We start from the raw sequence: 16100 nt of genomic DNA, 5'->3' as shown, positions 1-16100 counted from the left end.
ATTGTGTAAATAATAGAAATTTCAAATAATCGTCGTTCAATTAATTAAACTATAGTAATCACCGGTGACCCCATGGCATTCAACGTGTTAAACATTCTCATTGTCCATCCGTCATTTCGCATGTTACGGTTTCCAACTAATCAAGAAACGTCAGTCATCAATGACTAACATAGCATTTATCATGTAAATAATAGAAATTTCAAATAATCGTCGTTCAATTAATTAAACTATAGTAATCACCGGTGACCCCCATGGTATTCAAAGTGCTAAACATTCTCATTGTCCATCATTCATTTCGCACGTTACGATTTCCAACTCATCAGGAATCATTCATCAACGACTAACATCTAGTTTATCGTCTAAATAAATCAAATCAAAAACAGTCGAGTGAAAAATAATGATTTTCCAGCGTGGGCGAAGAAAGTAGGTGATAGCTAGGACTGAGTCGAAGGTGTTGCCAGCGAAGGTGGGGATGATGGCGGCGTCGGTGGCGGAGGAAGCTCAGTTTCGTTCACAGTCTCATCCGGGCTGGAACCCCAGTGCCCGCCGCGTCCTGAGATTCGCTTGAAAATCGTGTCTGGTGCGACAAACCCCGGAGAATCGATACCAGCCGCGTGGAACCATCGCGAGGCTGACGAATTGACCACGTTCAAACCAATCGACTGACAGGTGAACAATATTAGAAAAGTCATTTACGATCGCTCGGGATATAATTAATGGCCGCGACGATTCTGTAACGCAATCCGAGAGAATTCAATCGGCCGACGTAGGCGGAATTACGAAAAGTTTCGTAACGATATGCTGATGCGTTTTCATTCGACGTAACTGGTCGACAGTGGGACATTGTTTGGATAATTAATTGGTTCGACGAACGTGTTTCTTTATTAGCTGGGTTAACGGACGCTTGAGAGTTTATTCATTGTAGAATTAATATTCGCGTGTGGGTCTTTGGAAAAGGATTTTAACCCTTTGCACTCGAAAAATTTGTTGCTAGAAATATTTATTTTTATGAGATATAGATGACATGTTTTAAAACTAGCTTAAGGAGGAATCTATTCAAAATAAGAACAATGGTATTTTATTTTCATATTTCTCTAATATTTCTTTAATGATAGGTTAGAGAACCTATTAAAGGAAGAATTGAAAATTAATCGAGTTACTTAAGATTATTCTTTATGATTGATTTTTATTAATCGTTCGCGAGCAGTGGAAATTTTAATGAGCAGCAAAGGTAGGAAGAATTGAAAATTAATCGAGTCATTTAGGATTTATTCTTTATGATTGATTTTTATTAATCGTTCGCGAGCAGTAGAAATTTTAATGACCAGCAAAGATAGAAAGAATTGAAAATTAATCGAGTCATTTAGGATTTATTCTTTATGATTGATTTTTATTAATCGTTCGCTAGCAGTAGAAATTTTAATGAGCAGCGAAGATAGGAAAAATGTAAATGTACTCCGAGGGTTAAAGTGCAAAATAATTTCGAAAGATTAAAGCTATATATATGGTGTTAAAAATAGATTAGAGAACCTATTGAAAGAAGAATTGAAAATCAATCGAGTCACTTAAGATTATTCTCTATGATTGATTTTGATCAAAACTTACCATTTCCATTAGACAATTAGTAAACCTAAACACTCAGATATTCTGTTGAACTACATTTCTATTTCCATTGAATTAGAACTGCTGAGTTGCATAATGATTTACATCTCAGATGTGTACAATAATTATTCGCTCATATTGGCCTTAGAAAATGGCTCTAAAAATAGTCTATAAAACCTATAGTTAAACAATTGAAAATTAATCAAGTCACCTAAGTTTATTCTCTATGATTCTGATTAAAACCTGCCACTTATTAGACAACTAAACCCAAATATCAAACACTCTATTCAACTACATTTCTGTTTCCATTAAACACAACCTGCCGAGTTACTTATGAAATCGCGCAACGATATATTACACGAACAGCGTCGCCAATAATCATAATTCACGAGAGTGTCCATAAATCATAACAGAAATCGCCGTCGCAATCTCCCAAGGTAAACGGTGTCAAAAGTCCAGATTTCGTTTCGATACCGCCGGTTATCTGTTGTCGAGGCGTGTCCGCGCTACCTGCGCATCAGAGCCGACGTTGTCAGCGCAACGTCGTTACCGTCATCGCAGTTTTCATTCATTCCCGCGGCCTGGGAGACACACGCTTCGTGACGGGACTCGTCTATTTCGATGCGCGTCGTAACGCCGTTGACGTAATATCCAAATAAAACTGTACTGAACCGACGATAACGAGTGTCGCGAGTTTCCAGCGGCGCTCGCACGCCAGTAGAAAGCCGGCCGCAGCGAGTCTTGTGATAACGATAATAGACGTTCCCTCGGATACCGGTCTCGCGTGCCTAATTCGCGATCACGACCGGCTCGCGTGCGATTTTTCTGTAACAATAACAGCCACTCTGATTATCGAGTAAATCGAGATCGAGAGGCGTCTAAACAATCTCTTCTCGAATCCGTTGCATCGTGATTAGTCTGTTCATAGTTTAATTAATAACAGTGTTAACGATAATAACTTCATAACTGCTCTCGAAATTCCGTTCACCGATCGGCCATTAAACGAGCTTTATCTCGCGGAGATAAACACTTTGTAGAACACTTGCTTTCGAGAGATAAAAGGAATGTCACAGAATACAATTATCTTCGCAAATTTAGAAATCGAAACTTTATAATATTCCTATTGATTTTAGTTTCTAATAACCGAATTTCGAGTTTCAATATTCTTATTCCTCTTTTATTAAACTATAAAAAATATATTTAGTATTTACTTATAACTATAAACATATATTCATAACATAAATATACTGAAAATGTATTTCTATTAAACTCTCCTGATTACCTTGAATATTATTATCCTATCGATTCCAGTTTCTAATAATCAAATTTCAAATCTCAATATTCCTATTCCCCCTTTATTAAACTATAAAAAATGTATTCAGTATTTATTTATAACTATAAACATATATTCATAACATAAATATACTGAAAATGTATTTCTATTCAACTCTCCCGATTACCTTGAATATTATTATCAACAATTTTCATATTTCTAAGCGTCAGGTTGATTACTACATCAAGGAAGCTCTCATTAAACTTTTAATTAAACATTCTTCCTAGTCGCATGATATCAAAGGTCCTCGCAATGGCGACTTTATTTTAATCGGTCGGTCGATGACGGGTCGGTCAATTATTTATTATTATTTATTATTATTTATTTATAACTATAAATATATTTATATTAAACTCTCCTGATTGCCTTGAACATTACCATCAACAATGTGCATATTTCTAAGCGTCATGTAGATCACTACATCAAGGAAGCTCTCATTAGACTTTTAATTAAACGCTGTTCCTAGACGCACGATATCAAAGGTCCGCGTAATGGCGACTTTATTTTAATCGGTCGGTCGATGACGGGGCGAGCCGGTAGTTGCGAGTGGACCCCCTATCGCTCTCATTTCGGCTGCAGCGAGGGGTGAAACGCGGCTCTGAAGATATATTGAGAGAGGGTGACTGCGTGCTCCCCGAGCGAGCGGGATCGATAGAACACATGCGCCCTGCGGCACAGATTCCGTCCCGAAACGAGCGTTCAACAGCTTTCCGAGAGTTGTACACAAACCCTGCCAGTCTCCTCTCGCCGCTGACAAATTCCGCTCGACCGTTCGAGACTATCGACATCGATCATCCCAAGAAATCCTAATCCGCCGATTCCACATCGAGTTATCCTCGATTCGAAGCTGTTTGCTCGTTCAAATTGGAACTTCCAGTTCGGTGAGTCGAAAGCGACATTCGAGTTTTAACCCGTTCACTGCCAGTCACGAATATACTCGTACCAAGAGATTGCCAGTTTGGTAGAATCTTCGTTGTATTTGAAATTTATAGTAATATAAAGCGAAATAAATTGAAAGTACTAATGAAATCACATATTTTACGCTAGCTGTGAATGGGTTACAAGATTTGTCATTGTTAGAAAAGAATAAGGAATATTGTATAGAATGCTTAAAATTCTCATGGCAGTGAACGTGTTAACTATCTGTAGGCCCATGTACGATTTCTCGTTAAGTCAGTTTGAAATGTCGTTGGTGTTTCATTAAAAAATGTTGAGTATTTCTAACGAGAAACTTCTGGAGTGCAAAGGGTTAAAAAAAACTTGAATATAACTTAACCCTCTGTAGGCCCGTGTAATTTTAAAGTCACGTATCAGTATATTGGCATCTTGTTGATTTAGTTCATTTTGCACTCGAAGTGGTGAATAAAATTAAGTAAAAGTTAACTTTAACTTATATATCAGTTCGTTTCAAACGAAACTCAGTCGATTTTATGTTTCGACGAGGTAATGTGCAATCAATCGAGTATTTCCATTGGATTAAATGCAAAATTGAAAATTATGTTCGATGTTTAATATTAATGTTTTTATAATAGATCGATACATGGAATATTGTAATTTCGTTGCTTAATTTACGTGATTCTTGTTGAAGTTAGTTTTGTATATTGTATTAGAAAGTGTGAAATGTTTGTAAAGCTCTCAAGGATAGAGGATTATTCGTTGAGTAGATTGTTTGTAAATATTGACGATAATCCTTTCGTTAGGTAATGGAAAAATTGAAGGTCCGTGTTAAATGGAATTTCGTAAGACGCCGAGACTGCGGTGTTTGCTTCGACAGACGTTTGTAGAGTTTGAAATCGATCTCTCGACGCGTGTAACGTCGAATGTAAACTTAGTACGATGGGAATCGGTATTTCTAGTTTGTATTTCGTTCGGTTAGGGATTTTATTCTATGACAGTGAAGGTTTTTTCTTCGTGTAACTCGCGAGTGAATTATTCACTTGATTTCATATAGTAAAACTGAAAAATTTTATATTTCATATTATACTTTGCACAATGCATCAATTTGAGAAATACCGAAATAAAATAGCTTTGTTCCTCAATGTACGTGTGATTTCTCTTCGAGTTAGTTCCAAAAAATATCGTCTTTATCTCATCACAAAATGTTCAAATATTTCTATTGAATAAGCTCCAGAGTGCAAAATTAAATTTTATATAATGTACGAACACATGGAACATCGAAATAAAATAATTCTGTAACTTAATTTATTTAAGGTATTTCTTTATGTTCATTGCAAAAAATATCATTGACATTTCATCAGAAAGTAATGAATATTTTTTGAGAAAAATATTCTGCAAAGGGTTAATAAAGAGAATTCTCATCGCGGGACACCGTACAACGAATTGCTCTGCAGTTGCTAGGCGCTCAGACAAGCTGCAAAATTCTCGATTCTGTGGTCGGAGTGTACAGTGTAGGAGAAAGAGAATTTCATTTGAAACAGTATAATTATTTCATGATAATTCACAATAAAACAATCAATCCAATCAACGCACACACTATTTATACACTCAGAAGAAAAGACTTCTTTAACTAAGAATTATATTACTACTATAAAATCTACTTAAATTATTAATATTAATGAAGGTGATTACTTAAATTAATCACACGTAATTAGATCCATAAAATCTACTTCAGAGTAGATCTAACTATCTTAATCACCTCTCCCTATTTAACTTTTGATCTAGAATTATATGTAAACTCGTTAACAATCGCTGTGACGAACCGAATAAAGAGATTCACGTTATTATATATTTTCATTAATCGTGTCTCGCGGTAACGCGTGAAATTTACTATTTATCAGAGAGCTGACAGCTAACGCTAACCAGATTTACCTCGAAAGAAAACGAGGATTTGAAAAATCGGGTTCAGCGTCGCGGAAAACCGCGCGTACCTCAAGCTGAGGTTCTCAGAGCGTGCATTAAGGCGCGTCGACACCTGATCGGTATTACTTAATACGGCCCCCCGCTTCCTGTTCCCTGTTAATTGCGCTAACTCGCGGTCGCCGTAATCTCTATTTATAGTCATGAAATAACGTAGCTCGTCTCTAGCCTATACAACGCGGTCTGCGGCACTTAAATCGAGCCATCGAAAGTTAATGGTACAAAGTCGAACTTCGAAGTGTCCTAGAAAACGGTGGTCATCTTCAGGTACTTTCTATATTTTTCTTCCATACACTCATCGTAAGAATAGAAACGACAAATGTTAATTATTCTTCTAAAAAGAATTCATCGTGATATATTAATTTACTGTTAATATGATTAATCATGAATAATCAATGCTCATCTTCAGGTACTTCCTTTTGTACATTCTTCTTCTATACACTCATCGTAAGAATAGAAACGACAACTGTTAATTATTCTTCTAAAAAGAATTCATCGTGAAATATTAATTTACTGTTAATATGATTAATTATGAAACATTCGTCATCAATTGACGCATTTTCTATTGTACGAGAGAAGAATGGCCATCTTCAGGTACTTTCTTTTGTACATTCTTCTTCCATACATTTATCACAAGAATAGAAACGACAAATGTTAATTATTCTCCTAAAGGGAATTCATCGTGATACATTAATTTACTGTTAATATGATTAATTATGAAACACTCGTCATCAATTGACGCATTTTCTATTGTACCAGAGAACAATGGTCATTTTTAGGTACTTTCACATAGAACGAGAGGGTTTTCAAACTAAATTCCACAGTTAACAGGTTAAGATATGTCATTTCCTATCGGTGATTTTTAATGGTGTACCTATGAAAGAATTCCAAAATAGGAGCTGCCCTGATAGATCGAGTTGGACAACTTTTGAAGTGCATCTCGCTTGGCTGCGCGAGTTTCCGCGGAACGTTAACGTCGTCGCCTGTAAGATAACACCTGCAGTCCCAGCCGCGAATCAGATTGGAGGCTGCTCTTTCAAAGATATCGTGTTCATCAGCGTGAAATAGTGTTTCGTCCTTGTCCGAGCGAGAAAGAACTCGATCGGAGTGATTAGATTGATCGTGGCAGTCGACGTCGATGGGTGAATCGCGGGAAATGACGGTTATAATCATTAGGGACGTGGACGTGATCTACTATCGATCCTTTAGACTGTTAGAATAGAAGTAAGCTAGCGTTTGTCTACTTTTATTTCTTTGTTAAAATCTCGTTACAACAGTAAACAGTGATATTATTGCTAAATATACTATTAAATTTATAGAATAATGAAAAAATATCATCTGTTTTCGTCAAAAAAGTTTCTAATTACGAAGAATATTTTATTAGAACGTAATGATATAAACTACTTACCTTGATTAGACTTGTCTACTTTTATTTCAATGTTAAAATCTCGTTACAACAGTAAACAGTGATATTATTACTAAATAGACTATTAAATTCATAGAATAATGAAAAAATATTATCTGCTTTCGTCAAAAAAGTTTCAACAAAGGTTTCCAATTACGAAGAATATTTTATTAGAACGTAATGATATAAACTACTTACCTTGATTAAACTTGTCTACTTTTATTTCAGTGTTAAAATCTCATTACAACAGTAAAGAGTGATATTATTACTAAATATACTATTAAATTCATAGAATAATGAGAAAATATCAAAGACTTACCGTTGTAAAAAAAGTTTCAACAAAGGTTTCCAATTACGAAGAATATTTTACTATTAGAACATAATGATATAAACTACTTACCTTGATTAGACTCGTCTATCTTTTCAATGCAATGATAAAAGGTAATATAATGCACCACGATAAGAAATGATTCAACGAAGAAGTGTATGGAAATAAAATGATGATTACGATTCTCAGTCGGTCGGCTAATAATCAAAATGCACGTTCCATTTTCCGATGTTTGCTCCTTTATCTATAACGAAGCGCTGCAAGCGATTCTCTGATAAGATTATTCCGGGCAGCAAAGAGTGAAGTAGCGCTATCGGAGGAGTGGCACGTTTTGTATTAATTAATGAAATTAGGTGTACACAGGCTCGCGACGAAATGTTTGCATAATTCAGCGAACGATCAGAAGAGAGCATCGGCGAGGCTCGTTCGCTCATTAAAGCTTTATCGTGAATTTCACGCGGGGAGCGCCCACGAGAATTATGTTAAATCGATGGCTCGCGTTACTTGACCCCAAAACGTCATCTAGGTGTCAAACGCTAATAGCGCGAACGCCGTTCCCACACGATTCACACTGTAACGAATCATCCGTTAAACTTGACCGTGACACGCGATATTCTGCCGAGCTGCGTGCACTGTCCATCTTAAAAAACGTCCGAATGTTTACGAAATCTATTTGGAATATCGTTAGAATCTTGCCGATCGATGAAGTTGATTCAGATTGATGGGAAAATAGAAAGTTGCAGGGGAATTTTGATGAACATTAACGAAGAATTAACGCGTCTCTGTTAGGTTAATTGTACAGTGCTTGGGTCCATTTTGACCTAGATTTTCTATCTGAATTCGTAAAGCTGTAGATTGCAATATAAATTAGTTTCATAGTCCTGTAGAAATTCGAAGGTTTAAATTGGTTTTCGTTTACAATAAGCAAAATTAGAAAACGTTTAATTGATAGATGTCAATAATAATTCTATATAGCGTATTTCTCGCTAATTATGTTTCATATGTTCATATTTTGAAGAGAAGAATAAGAAACTATTGAAATAACAATGAAAATCGTATTTTCATGCATCCAAAGCTCATACAATATTATATACTAATTAATAGCTATTACTAATTATTCTATGTAGTACTTCTCGCTAATTGTTTCATACGTTCATATTTTGAAGAAAAGAATAAGAAACTATTGAAATAACAATGAAAATCGTATTTTCATGCATCCAAAGCTCATGCAACATTATATACCACAAGAAAAGTCGAGTTCAAAGTATAAAATACCCAGTGCTGACTATTCGCTCTGCGAAATTTCAGAAACGAGGATGCAGGCAGAGAAGACCGACACCGAGACCGAGAAGGTCGAGAAGAACCACGTCGAGGAGAAGAACGAGGCCAAGGTGGAGAAAAACGACGCCAACAAGGAGTCGGAGGAGGAGGCGGTCACGAATAAAGTCGCGAATTTGAAGATCGAGGAGGAGTCGGGAAGCTCGGCGCCGAGCAGCCCCGGCGCCGCGCAGCCGGGCAGCTTTTTAGGGAACTTCAAGGCGTTCTCGAAATTCGGCGACTCGAAAAGCGACGGGAAACTGATCACCCTCAGCCAGAGCGACAAATGGATGAAGCAGGCGAAGGTGATCGATGGGAAGAAGATCACCACCACCGACACCGGGATCTACTTCAAAAAGCACAAGTGAGTGTGTTTATCGAACGAGCGTTTACAACAGAAATATTTATAATACATCTATCGCGAATCGATGATTCCCTATGATTTCTTATCGTTGACTCAACGTTCTAAGAGAATCGAAGGGAAACGTTTCACTGATAATCGTTGTTAATTAGTGTACCGTCATACTGGGATAACGAAATACGAGTAAAGTATCTTGGGAAAGTAGTCCAAGGTATTGGGGAGTTGATTGACTATTAACGAGAAACACAGATATTGCTATCTGTTGATAAGGTTCTGTCAATAGGCGGTCTCTAATGACTCCCCGGAGTAATATGTTAATTGAATGATTTGAAAATAGAACTGAATTAGGCGAGCAGTAACGAGATAACCGACGTCGAACGAAGATCGTGAATAACCGGCGAATAATTAATAACTGTGTCTGCTTTTCTTTGTTGCAAATAATAACTCTATGGAAGAATGAGATCTTAGTGAAGCTTAACGTGTTAAGTTTTGGACGAATGTAATAAACGAAGGAATCGATGTTGTTCGAAGAGAACTTAATAATAGCCTCTGATTCGAAGATTAAAGAGGTGCCTAATGATCCATTATATTTTTAATAAAACGTCAAGATAAATCATGCTGATTATGTATTGACAGATCGATGAAATTGGGAATCGAACAGTACAAAGCGTTCTTGGAAGAATTAGCGAAGGCGAAGAAGGTCGATCTAGCCGAGATGAAGAAGAAAATGGCGACCTGCGGGCCGCCTGGAGTAACGAGTAGCACGGCGGTGAGTATTTCCACGTATCCAATGCATCTTGCAATGTGTTCCATTGTGTATCGGCGTTACAAAGCGCATAGGAACGTCGTGGACAGACAGACATTGCATAAACGTTAATCGATATCCGCGAGCCAGTTCGCGATTTTATAAATTAATCCAAGCAAAGGTAGCGCTCGCGTATTTCCTTTCGCGGCCTTGTCCGTCATCGCTATCGACGTCGACGATTTACGGTGTCATCGGCGGCTTAACCTTACAGGGACACGGTTAATAGTAATAAATTTTAAACGAGCGAGCTACGCCGCCCACGGAACTCAATCTTCGGGCTAATCAAGTAGAATATTCCTCGAATGCGCTATCCGTTAAATAGAAGTTCCTTGGAAAAGACTTAGCCTATATGAAACTCTCATTTGCACAGCGAATACCCTTTTCATATAATAATTACCTTTTTATTCATTAACACTGAAACTACCGAACAGTTGAATTTTTTCTAAAATTCTCTATAGAAACTCCAAAGGTGCATATATTGTGACTCTAGTTGATTTACAATTCTGTTTGCGTATTGCTATATCAGTTTCGGTAGTAATTTCTCAGAGACACCTGTTAGTTTTTTAATAATCGTAAAAAGAAATTAGGAATGGGTGATTTTGAACCGTCAGGTAGTTTTAGTGTTAATTGTATAATCTTAATACTATAATAATTGATTCAGTCACCGTAATGATTACATACTACTATTCCCATTTCCAGGCTGGAAAGGCAGCGTCCGCAGTGGACAGGCTGACGGACGTCAGCAAGTACACCGGCTCGCACAAGCAGCGTTTCGACGAGGCCGGAAGAGGCAAAGGGATCGCCGGTCGCAAGGATCTGCCGGACCAGTCCGGCTACGTGCAAGGCTACCAGAACAAGGACACTTACAACAAAGCCCATTAACCCGTGATCGCGATGTCTTCGACACTCTCTTGTCCCATCCACGTATTCCACGCGCGGCGGACGCGCCGATCGTCGCGTTCACGCCTCGTCTTCGTCACATTGTTGCTTCGTTGGTGGTCATCCTGACGATTTAACGGCTCGAATGGCACTGATAACGATCGAGGATTCGAGGGTCGCGAGCGCGTCGCAATCTGGACATTTCGGGCGATCCCTTGGCGATCCCATTGGAACGAAGACACGAACAGAAATGAAGGAAAACGGGATTCGGGACGTTGGTCCGTCTTTGTCACGATCCTCGAGCCCACTGTTATGTATGAACCGACTCGCCGATGAGAAATAACGAAGTAATCAATCGAACGAAGGTAATGATGCTCATTGGTGGCCGCTGAGAGAGACATTCTTCGTTCACGAGGATCGTTGGCCTTTGTTTCGATTTTATGCAATCACTTTACTTGCGGACTTAGATACTTCGACTCTCTATTACATTAACATTGTATTTCGTTCCTTGTTCAAATAAAATAGGGGTTAAGGTAACAAACATCGCGATCGCGAACGGTACGAGTTAAGGAATAATTGTCTGGCGATTTGTTCCGGCGTTGTTTTGGCTCCGACAAAATGGCGTCTCCGTGAGGTTATACGATGTTTCAGAGGCGAGGCAACGTAACGAAGTTATTCCTTTCTGTTTCGATCCGTTGTATTATACGATTTCGCTAACCGTGATAGTTTCCGTTGAGCTTTCTACTTCTCACTTCTCCTGTATTCCGTAACGATCGGGTCTCTCGCTGGCCGCCATTTTGTCGGCCAGCGGCAAGCGCAATAACACAGCTGTTACGCTCGATCGCGGTGTTGTACAGTCGGCGAAACCGAATTTCGGGCGTACGGAGATCGAACTTGTGATTGTTCTTACGATATTTACATTATACATATATATATAAATACTATATATATAAATATATATATACGTAATCGATTAAAGTGTACTTAAAACCGAGCTGCTGGTGACGGCAGCGGCGGGTTCGAGACCAAAATCCGTGACTTGGTACTAACTCTCGGAGATATTTCTGTAAAATATTGAAAGAAACGGAAAGCAGCGGCGGTCGTTCGCGTCTCGTCCGCTGCTGGGACGTCGGATACGTAATCTTCTCTCAGCCTATTTTCTATCGAGCGTCGTTTCGAGATGAATTGTCGCCGATTCCGAGCTTCCGGTGTCATGTGTTACATTCCCGAATCAATTTCTTCGGAGGGATTTTTCTCGCTTTACCGCGTGTACGTTTCCCAATTGTATCCGTAACGAACGCACTCCACGAATTCTCTAATCGATGTAAGTACACTTACTTAGGGGACAGCATCGAGATCGTTTCTCTCGAACGAGCGAGCCGTCTTTATTCGGGATAATAAAGAGTTGAACGAAAATTTCGCTTGTGCCTGTTCACCGCACGCCCGCACCGACGATTCTTCAAATTCACCATTTAACCTTTATTATTTCCCTCCTGGATAAATGAAACGTTAACACTTCGGTTGCTAAGTCATTTTACGCTTGTCTAAAGAGCCAATGATTAACCGCCTTGGATTTTTTAACAAACTTTGCAGTAGCCATTTGAAATCACCATAGAGAACTAACAGGTCACTGAAATTAGTAGTATTTAATATCCTTCAAGGCAATTATTTAAAAGAACATTACGAAGTTGAATTTGTATACAGCAGAATCATTAAGAAATCTATTAGTAACCGGTAATAACGATTACCATTCATTTCAGTGAAACGTTAGGAATGTTTTCAACGCTTTAGTGGAGGATAGAATCAATCGCAGGCGGAGATAATTGAAACACGCCGATTTCATTGAAAAGTTCGTTTATTTCGGACTCCAGTGCTCCGTCGCAGAGACAGAAATGAACATCGCAGAAGCCAATGCGAGTCCGTGCAAGTCTTCCTATTTAAAAATACAAATCGGAGGAAGTTCGGCGGTCCCCGACGATCGGTGGCCTCGATCGGATCGCGATCGGCGCCGGTCGCGGAGGAAATTAGGTGTAATTAAATGCTTGTCAAGCGAGTCCGTTCTAAATACAATAATCGACGAGATCGTCGCGTGGATCGTCCCGTGTTGTCCACGGGAAACGATTCTCCCCAGCGATCGGTTCGACGCAATTTCCTAACAGTGGAATACAAATCGAGAAGCAATCATCGACGAGTCGCTGCGTCGTTCGTTCTCTTCTTCTTCTTCTTCATTTTTTTTTGTTTTTTATTCTTTTCACTTTTCGCCGTTTCTAACGTATCGTGCACGCGGCGGTTCACGGTGCGGTTCGTTTACAAAAAGAAAAGAATACTGAGTGAAAGGAAACGATAGGCAAAAATAGAAAGAGATAGAGAGGAGACAGAATTAAATAACGTTCATTAAATTACAACGACACTAGAAACCAATCATCATACGCGTGATATAATACAAATATTTATATTTATATTTATATATATATATATATATATACTATTTATATATAATATATATAGAAAAGTGTATATATATTAAACTCTGTGCTCGATTCGAAATCGAAGTGATCGTACAAAAACAAAAACGGTCATGCAATACAATTGCACAAGAAAAGAGAGGAGCGTGCATTGGACACCGCTAGGGTCGAAACTTCCGAGCACCGTTTCATCCTCGGACTGTTTCTCCGTTATTTCTCGATTCGCTGATTATCTAACGCGGAACTTAACGTAAAAATCGCGGTAATACCTTCGACGGTTCCTAAGCGAACCGCGCGCGTCCGGAACGGCGAGGACCGAAATATGCTCCGAAGGCTTTCGAGTACGGATATCTCGCTACGCGTCGCGCAAGCAGCAAGAGGAATCTCTTCTGACGCGTACGGTTCCACGCAAAGAGTCGTTAAATAAAGATAACACGCGTCGCCCGGAAACGGTGTCTCGTTTCCGTTCGAATCGCCGAAGCCCCGAGCGACGCGGCTTCGGGAAATCGCGGTTTCGTTTCGGTCGCGATCGATGCGATCGCGTTTGAGTACGTTCGAGGGCGGCTTAACAGATCTGAGACCGTGGTCTTAACCAAGAAACCGTTCGTGCAGTTATAATAACGAATAAATTAACATCGAAAGAATTTATTATAACACACAGTTATGGTGACACTTAACCTTACGAGAAGCTAAAAGATAGAAGGATAAGAGGAAACACGTTTTCCGGCGATTCCTATCGTTGCAATATAATGCGTGTTATATTACAATGTAGAGCGAGTTCCGCTCGTTTCATTTGAAACTGACTGATCATACCGATCTCTGTACATGACCCACACGGTGGGTCGTCGGTCTCGAGTGTGTTAAGCGTCTCCCGTTGGCGAACGAGCGTTTCAAAACGGTTCGAGAGTTGGTCTCCCGCAGATGAGACGGAGAGTCGCCAGTGGCTTTTCCTCGAGATGATTACTTTTCTAGAGAAACGGAGAGAGTTACAACTCGGTGAGAGTGTCGACCGACGCTCGAAGCCTCGATCGGCCGGTCGAGTCGCAGGACCCTTTGCTGGTCCCTACGCCGTCCAATCGTGAGATGATCTCGTCCCTGAGGGCGACGAGGACGCGACGATCCTGCCTGTTCTGGGGTGGAGCGATCTGCAGAGCCTCTTGGACGTCGGACAAGGCATCCTCCAGCAAGCCCGAGTCGACGCGCGCTTTCGCCCTGGCGTAGAACGCTTCGTAGGACACTGGCCGAACCTTCAGAGCCTCGTCAGCGAGCTCGATTGCTTCCGCACATTCCTGCGAGCACGGATTATCCGAATAATGAGGATTAACCAAGCTTGAAACTAGGCAACTTGTCTTTCTACTACCAAACACTCCTGACGCTTCCCTTCTTTTGGAGATAATATATATTTGCTAAACTAGAAATCACTCTCGATCCTTTCTTTAATCTCCTTGCACGAGAGATGATTTGTTTGATGTTAGGATCGTGTTTATGATTCCTAACCCTTCGTGGACGAAGATACTTTGAAATGTACAAAACATTCAGCAGATGAAGGTAAATTATATATATATTTCTGAAATGCCGAGGTTCGTCCGCAAAGGGTTAAAATTTAACCACCTGCGGTGGAAAGACGTGCCACGTCGATATGCTTCTGTTACAGGACCGTCAGCGACGTGTTGTACACGTCGACAGGCGATTGTCACAGAAATGTCAATTTTCCAAATCGATTTGAAAGTATTATAACATGCAAGATTATTAATAAACAAACTTAGCATTTATACATATGTAATTTCATCACCAGTTGATGCGTTTTCATATTCTCTTCTGGAACACGTCGAAACCACTGCAAGTGGTTGAAAAAGGAAACTCGAGGAAGTAACGGATCGACGAAACACTCACGTTCATCTTGCGCTTGCATCGACTGAGGTTGAGCAAGAAATTCAGCCGGAGTTGCGCGAACGTCTGCAGCTGCAGCATCATGTGATCGTGTTCCTGGCCCTGGCAGTCCTCCTCCGGCGACACCGGGAACTTCCTCAGGGCGTACGCGTACCTGTGCGACGCCTCCTTCAGCCTGTTCTTCCGGTACAGCACGTTCCCGTCCTCGAGGAGTTTGTTCAAGAGGATCAGAAGCACGTCGGGCTTCCCGGCGGCCATCGCCCAAGTGGCTGGGCCCAGTTTAGCGCCCCGTCGCAGGAAGCACTGCACCACGGGGATGTTTCTGCATCCGATGGCACGGTCCAATGGCCGCATACCGTGCAGGTCGACGTGCTCCACAGCTGCTCCCTTTTCCAGCAACAGCTGCACCAACTTCGGATTGCCCTGTGAACAGCGGAGGTTCGATCTGAGGGACTCTATCCGGGACACGCTGGGACAAGTAGATTGAAACCGAGGAAATGCTTCTTTGCAGAATGTACCGCTGATTTTACACTAGAACTACCGGATGAGTCAAAATTACTTATTTCTAGTTTCTTTTACAATTTGAAAAGGTATACTTCTATGAAAAATGAACGAAATTCAATAGCGAAACTAGTCAACTGAAGTCTTAGTAAACGCTTGTGATTTTTATAAAGAAACTTGTAAGAGTTTGTGATCCGTAGTTCTAGTTAACACTTTGACTGCCAAGTAAACACTCGTCGAATGTCCTACGCAATCAAAGCAATTTTCTTAACAACGCTGAAACTGAGAAGTCAATATTCTTCCATCGCTCTACTATCTTTCTAGTATCTCGCATCAA

At 40.0% G+C, this 16100-nt stretch overlaps 2 protein-coding genes across 7 annotated transcripts in view; one reads left to right on the top strand and one right to left on the bottom strand.

Moving 5' to 3' along the window:
- Window positions 1–495: 495 nt before the first annotated feature.
- ringer (tubulin polymerization-promoting protein ringmaker) lies at window positions 496–12323 on the top strand. Of its 4 annotated transcripts, none has more exons than XM_031991624.2 (4): window positions 496–669; window positions 8854–9226; window positions 9860–9992; window positions 10728–12323. In XM_031991624.2, the coding sequence occupies exons 2-4, from the start codon at window positions 8862–8864 to the stop codon at window positions 10908–10910; spliced, it is 681 nt and encodes a 226-aa protein (XP_031847484.2). In that variant the 5' UTR covers window positions 496–669; window positions 8854–8861; the 3' UTR covers window positions 10911–12323. The 4 variants fall into 4 exon arrangements, with proteins under 4 accessions (XP_031847484.2, XP_031847485.2, XP_031847483.2 ...); XM_031991625.2 differs by lacking the exon at window positions 496–669 and adding an exon at window positions 3530–3816; XM_031991623.2 differs by lacking the exon at window positions 496–669 and adding an exon at window positions 5918–6079.
- Window positions 12324–13343: 1020 nt separating this feature from the next.
- Window positions 13344–16100, bottom strand: part of rols (zinc-RING finger and ankyrin repeat domain-containing protein rolling pebbles) — a 69254-nt gene continuing 66497 nt past the window's right edge. For all 3 annotated transcript variants that reach the window (XM_031991616.2, XM_031991618.2, XM_076373099.1), the window contains 2 exons: window positions 15266–15685; window positions 13344–14661 (listed from right to left, as the gene is read on the bottom strand). In XM_031991616.2, the coding sequence (XP_031847476.1) occupies window positions 14359–14661; window positions 15266–15685 (723 nt within the window). In that variant the 3' untranslated portion in view covers window positions 13344–14358. The remainder of the gene's footprint in view (window positions 14662–15265; window positions 15686–16100) is intronic.

This window comes from Nomia melanderi, chromosome 13 (genome assembly GCF_051020985.1).
Source record: "Nomia melanderi isolate GNS246 chromosome 13, iyNomMela1, whole genome shotgun sequence".
Taxonomy (NCBI): domain Eukaryota; kingdom Metazoa; phylum Arthropoda; class Insecta; order Hymenoptera; family Halictidae; genus Nomia; species Nomia melanderi.
Note: the sequence above shows the minus strand (reverse complement) of the source record. Positions and strands in the feature narration are given on the sequence as shown.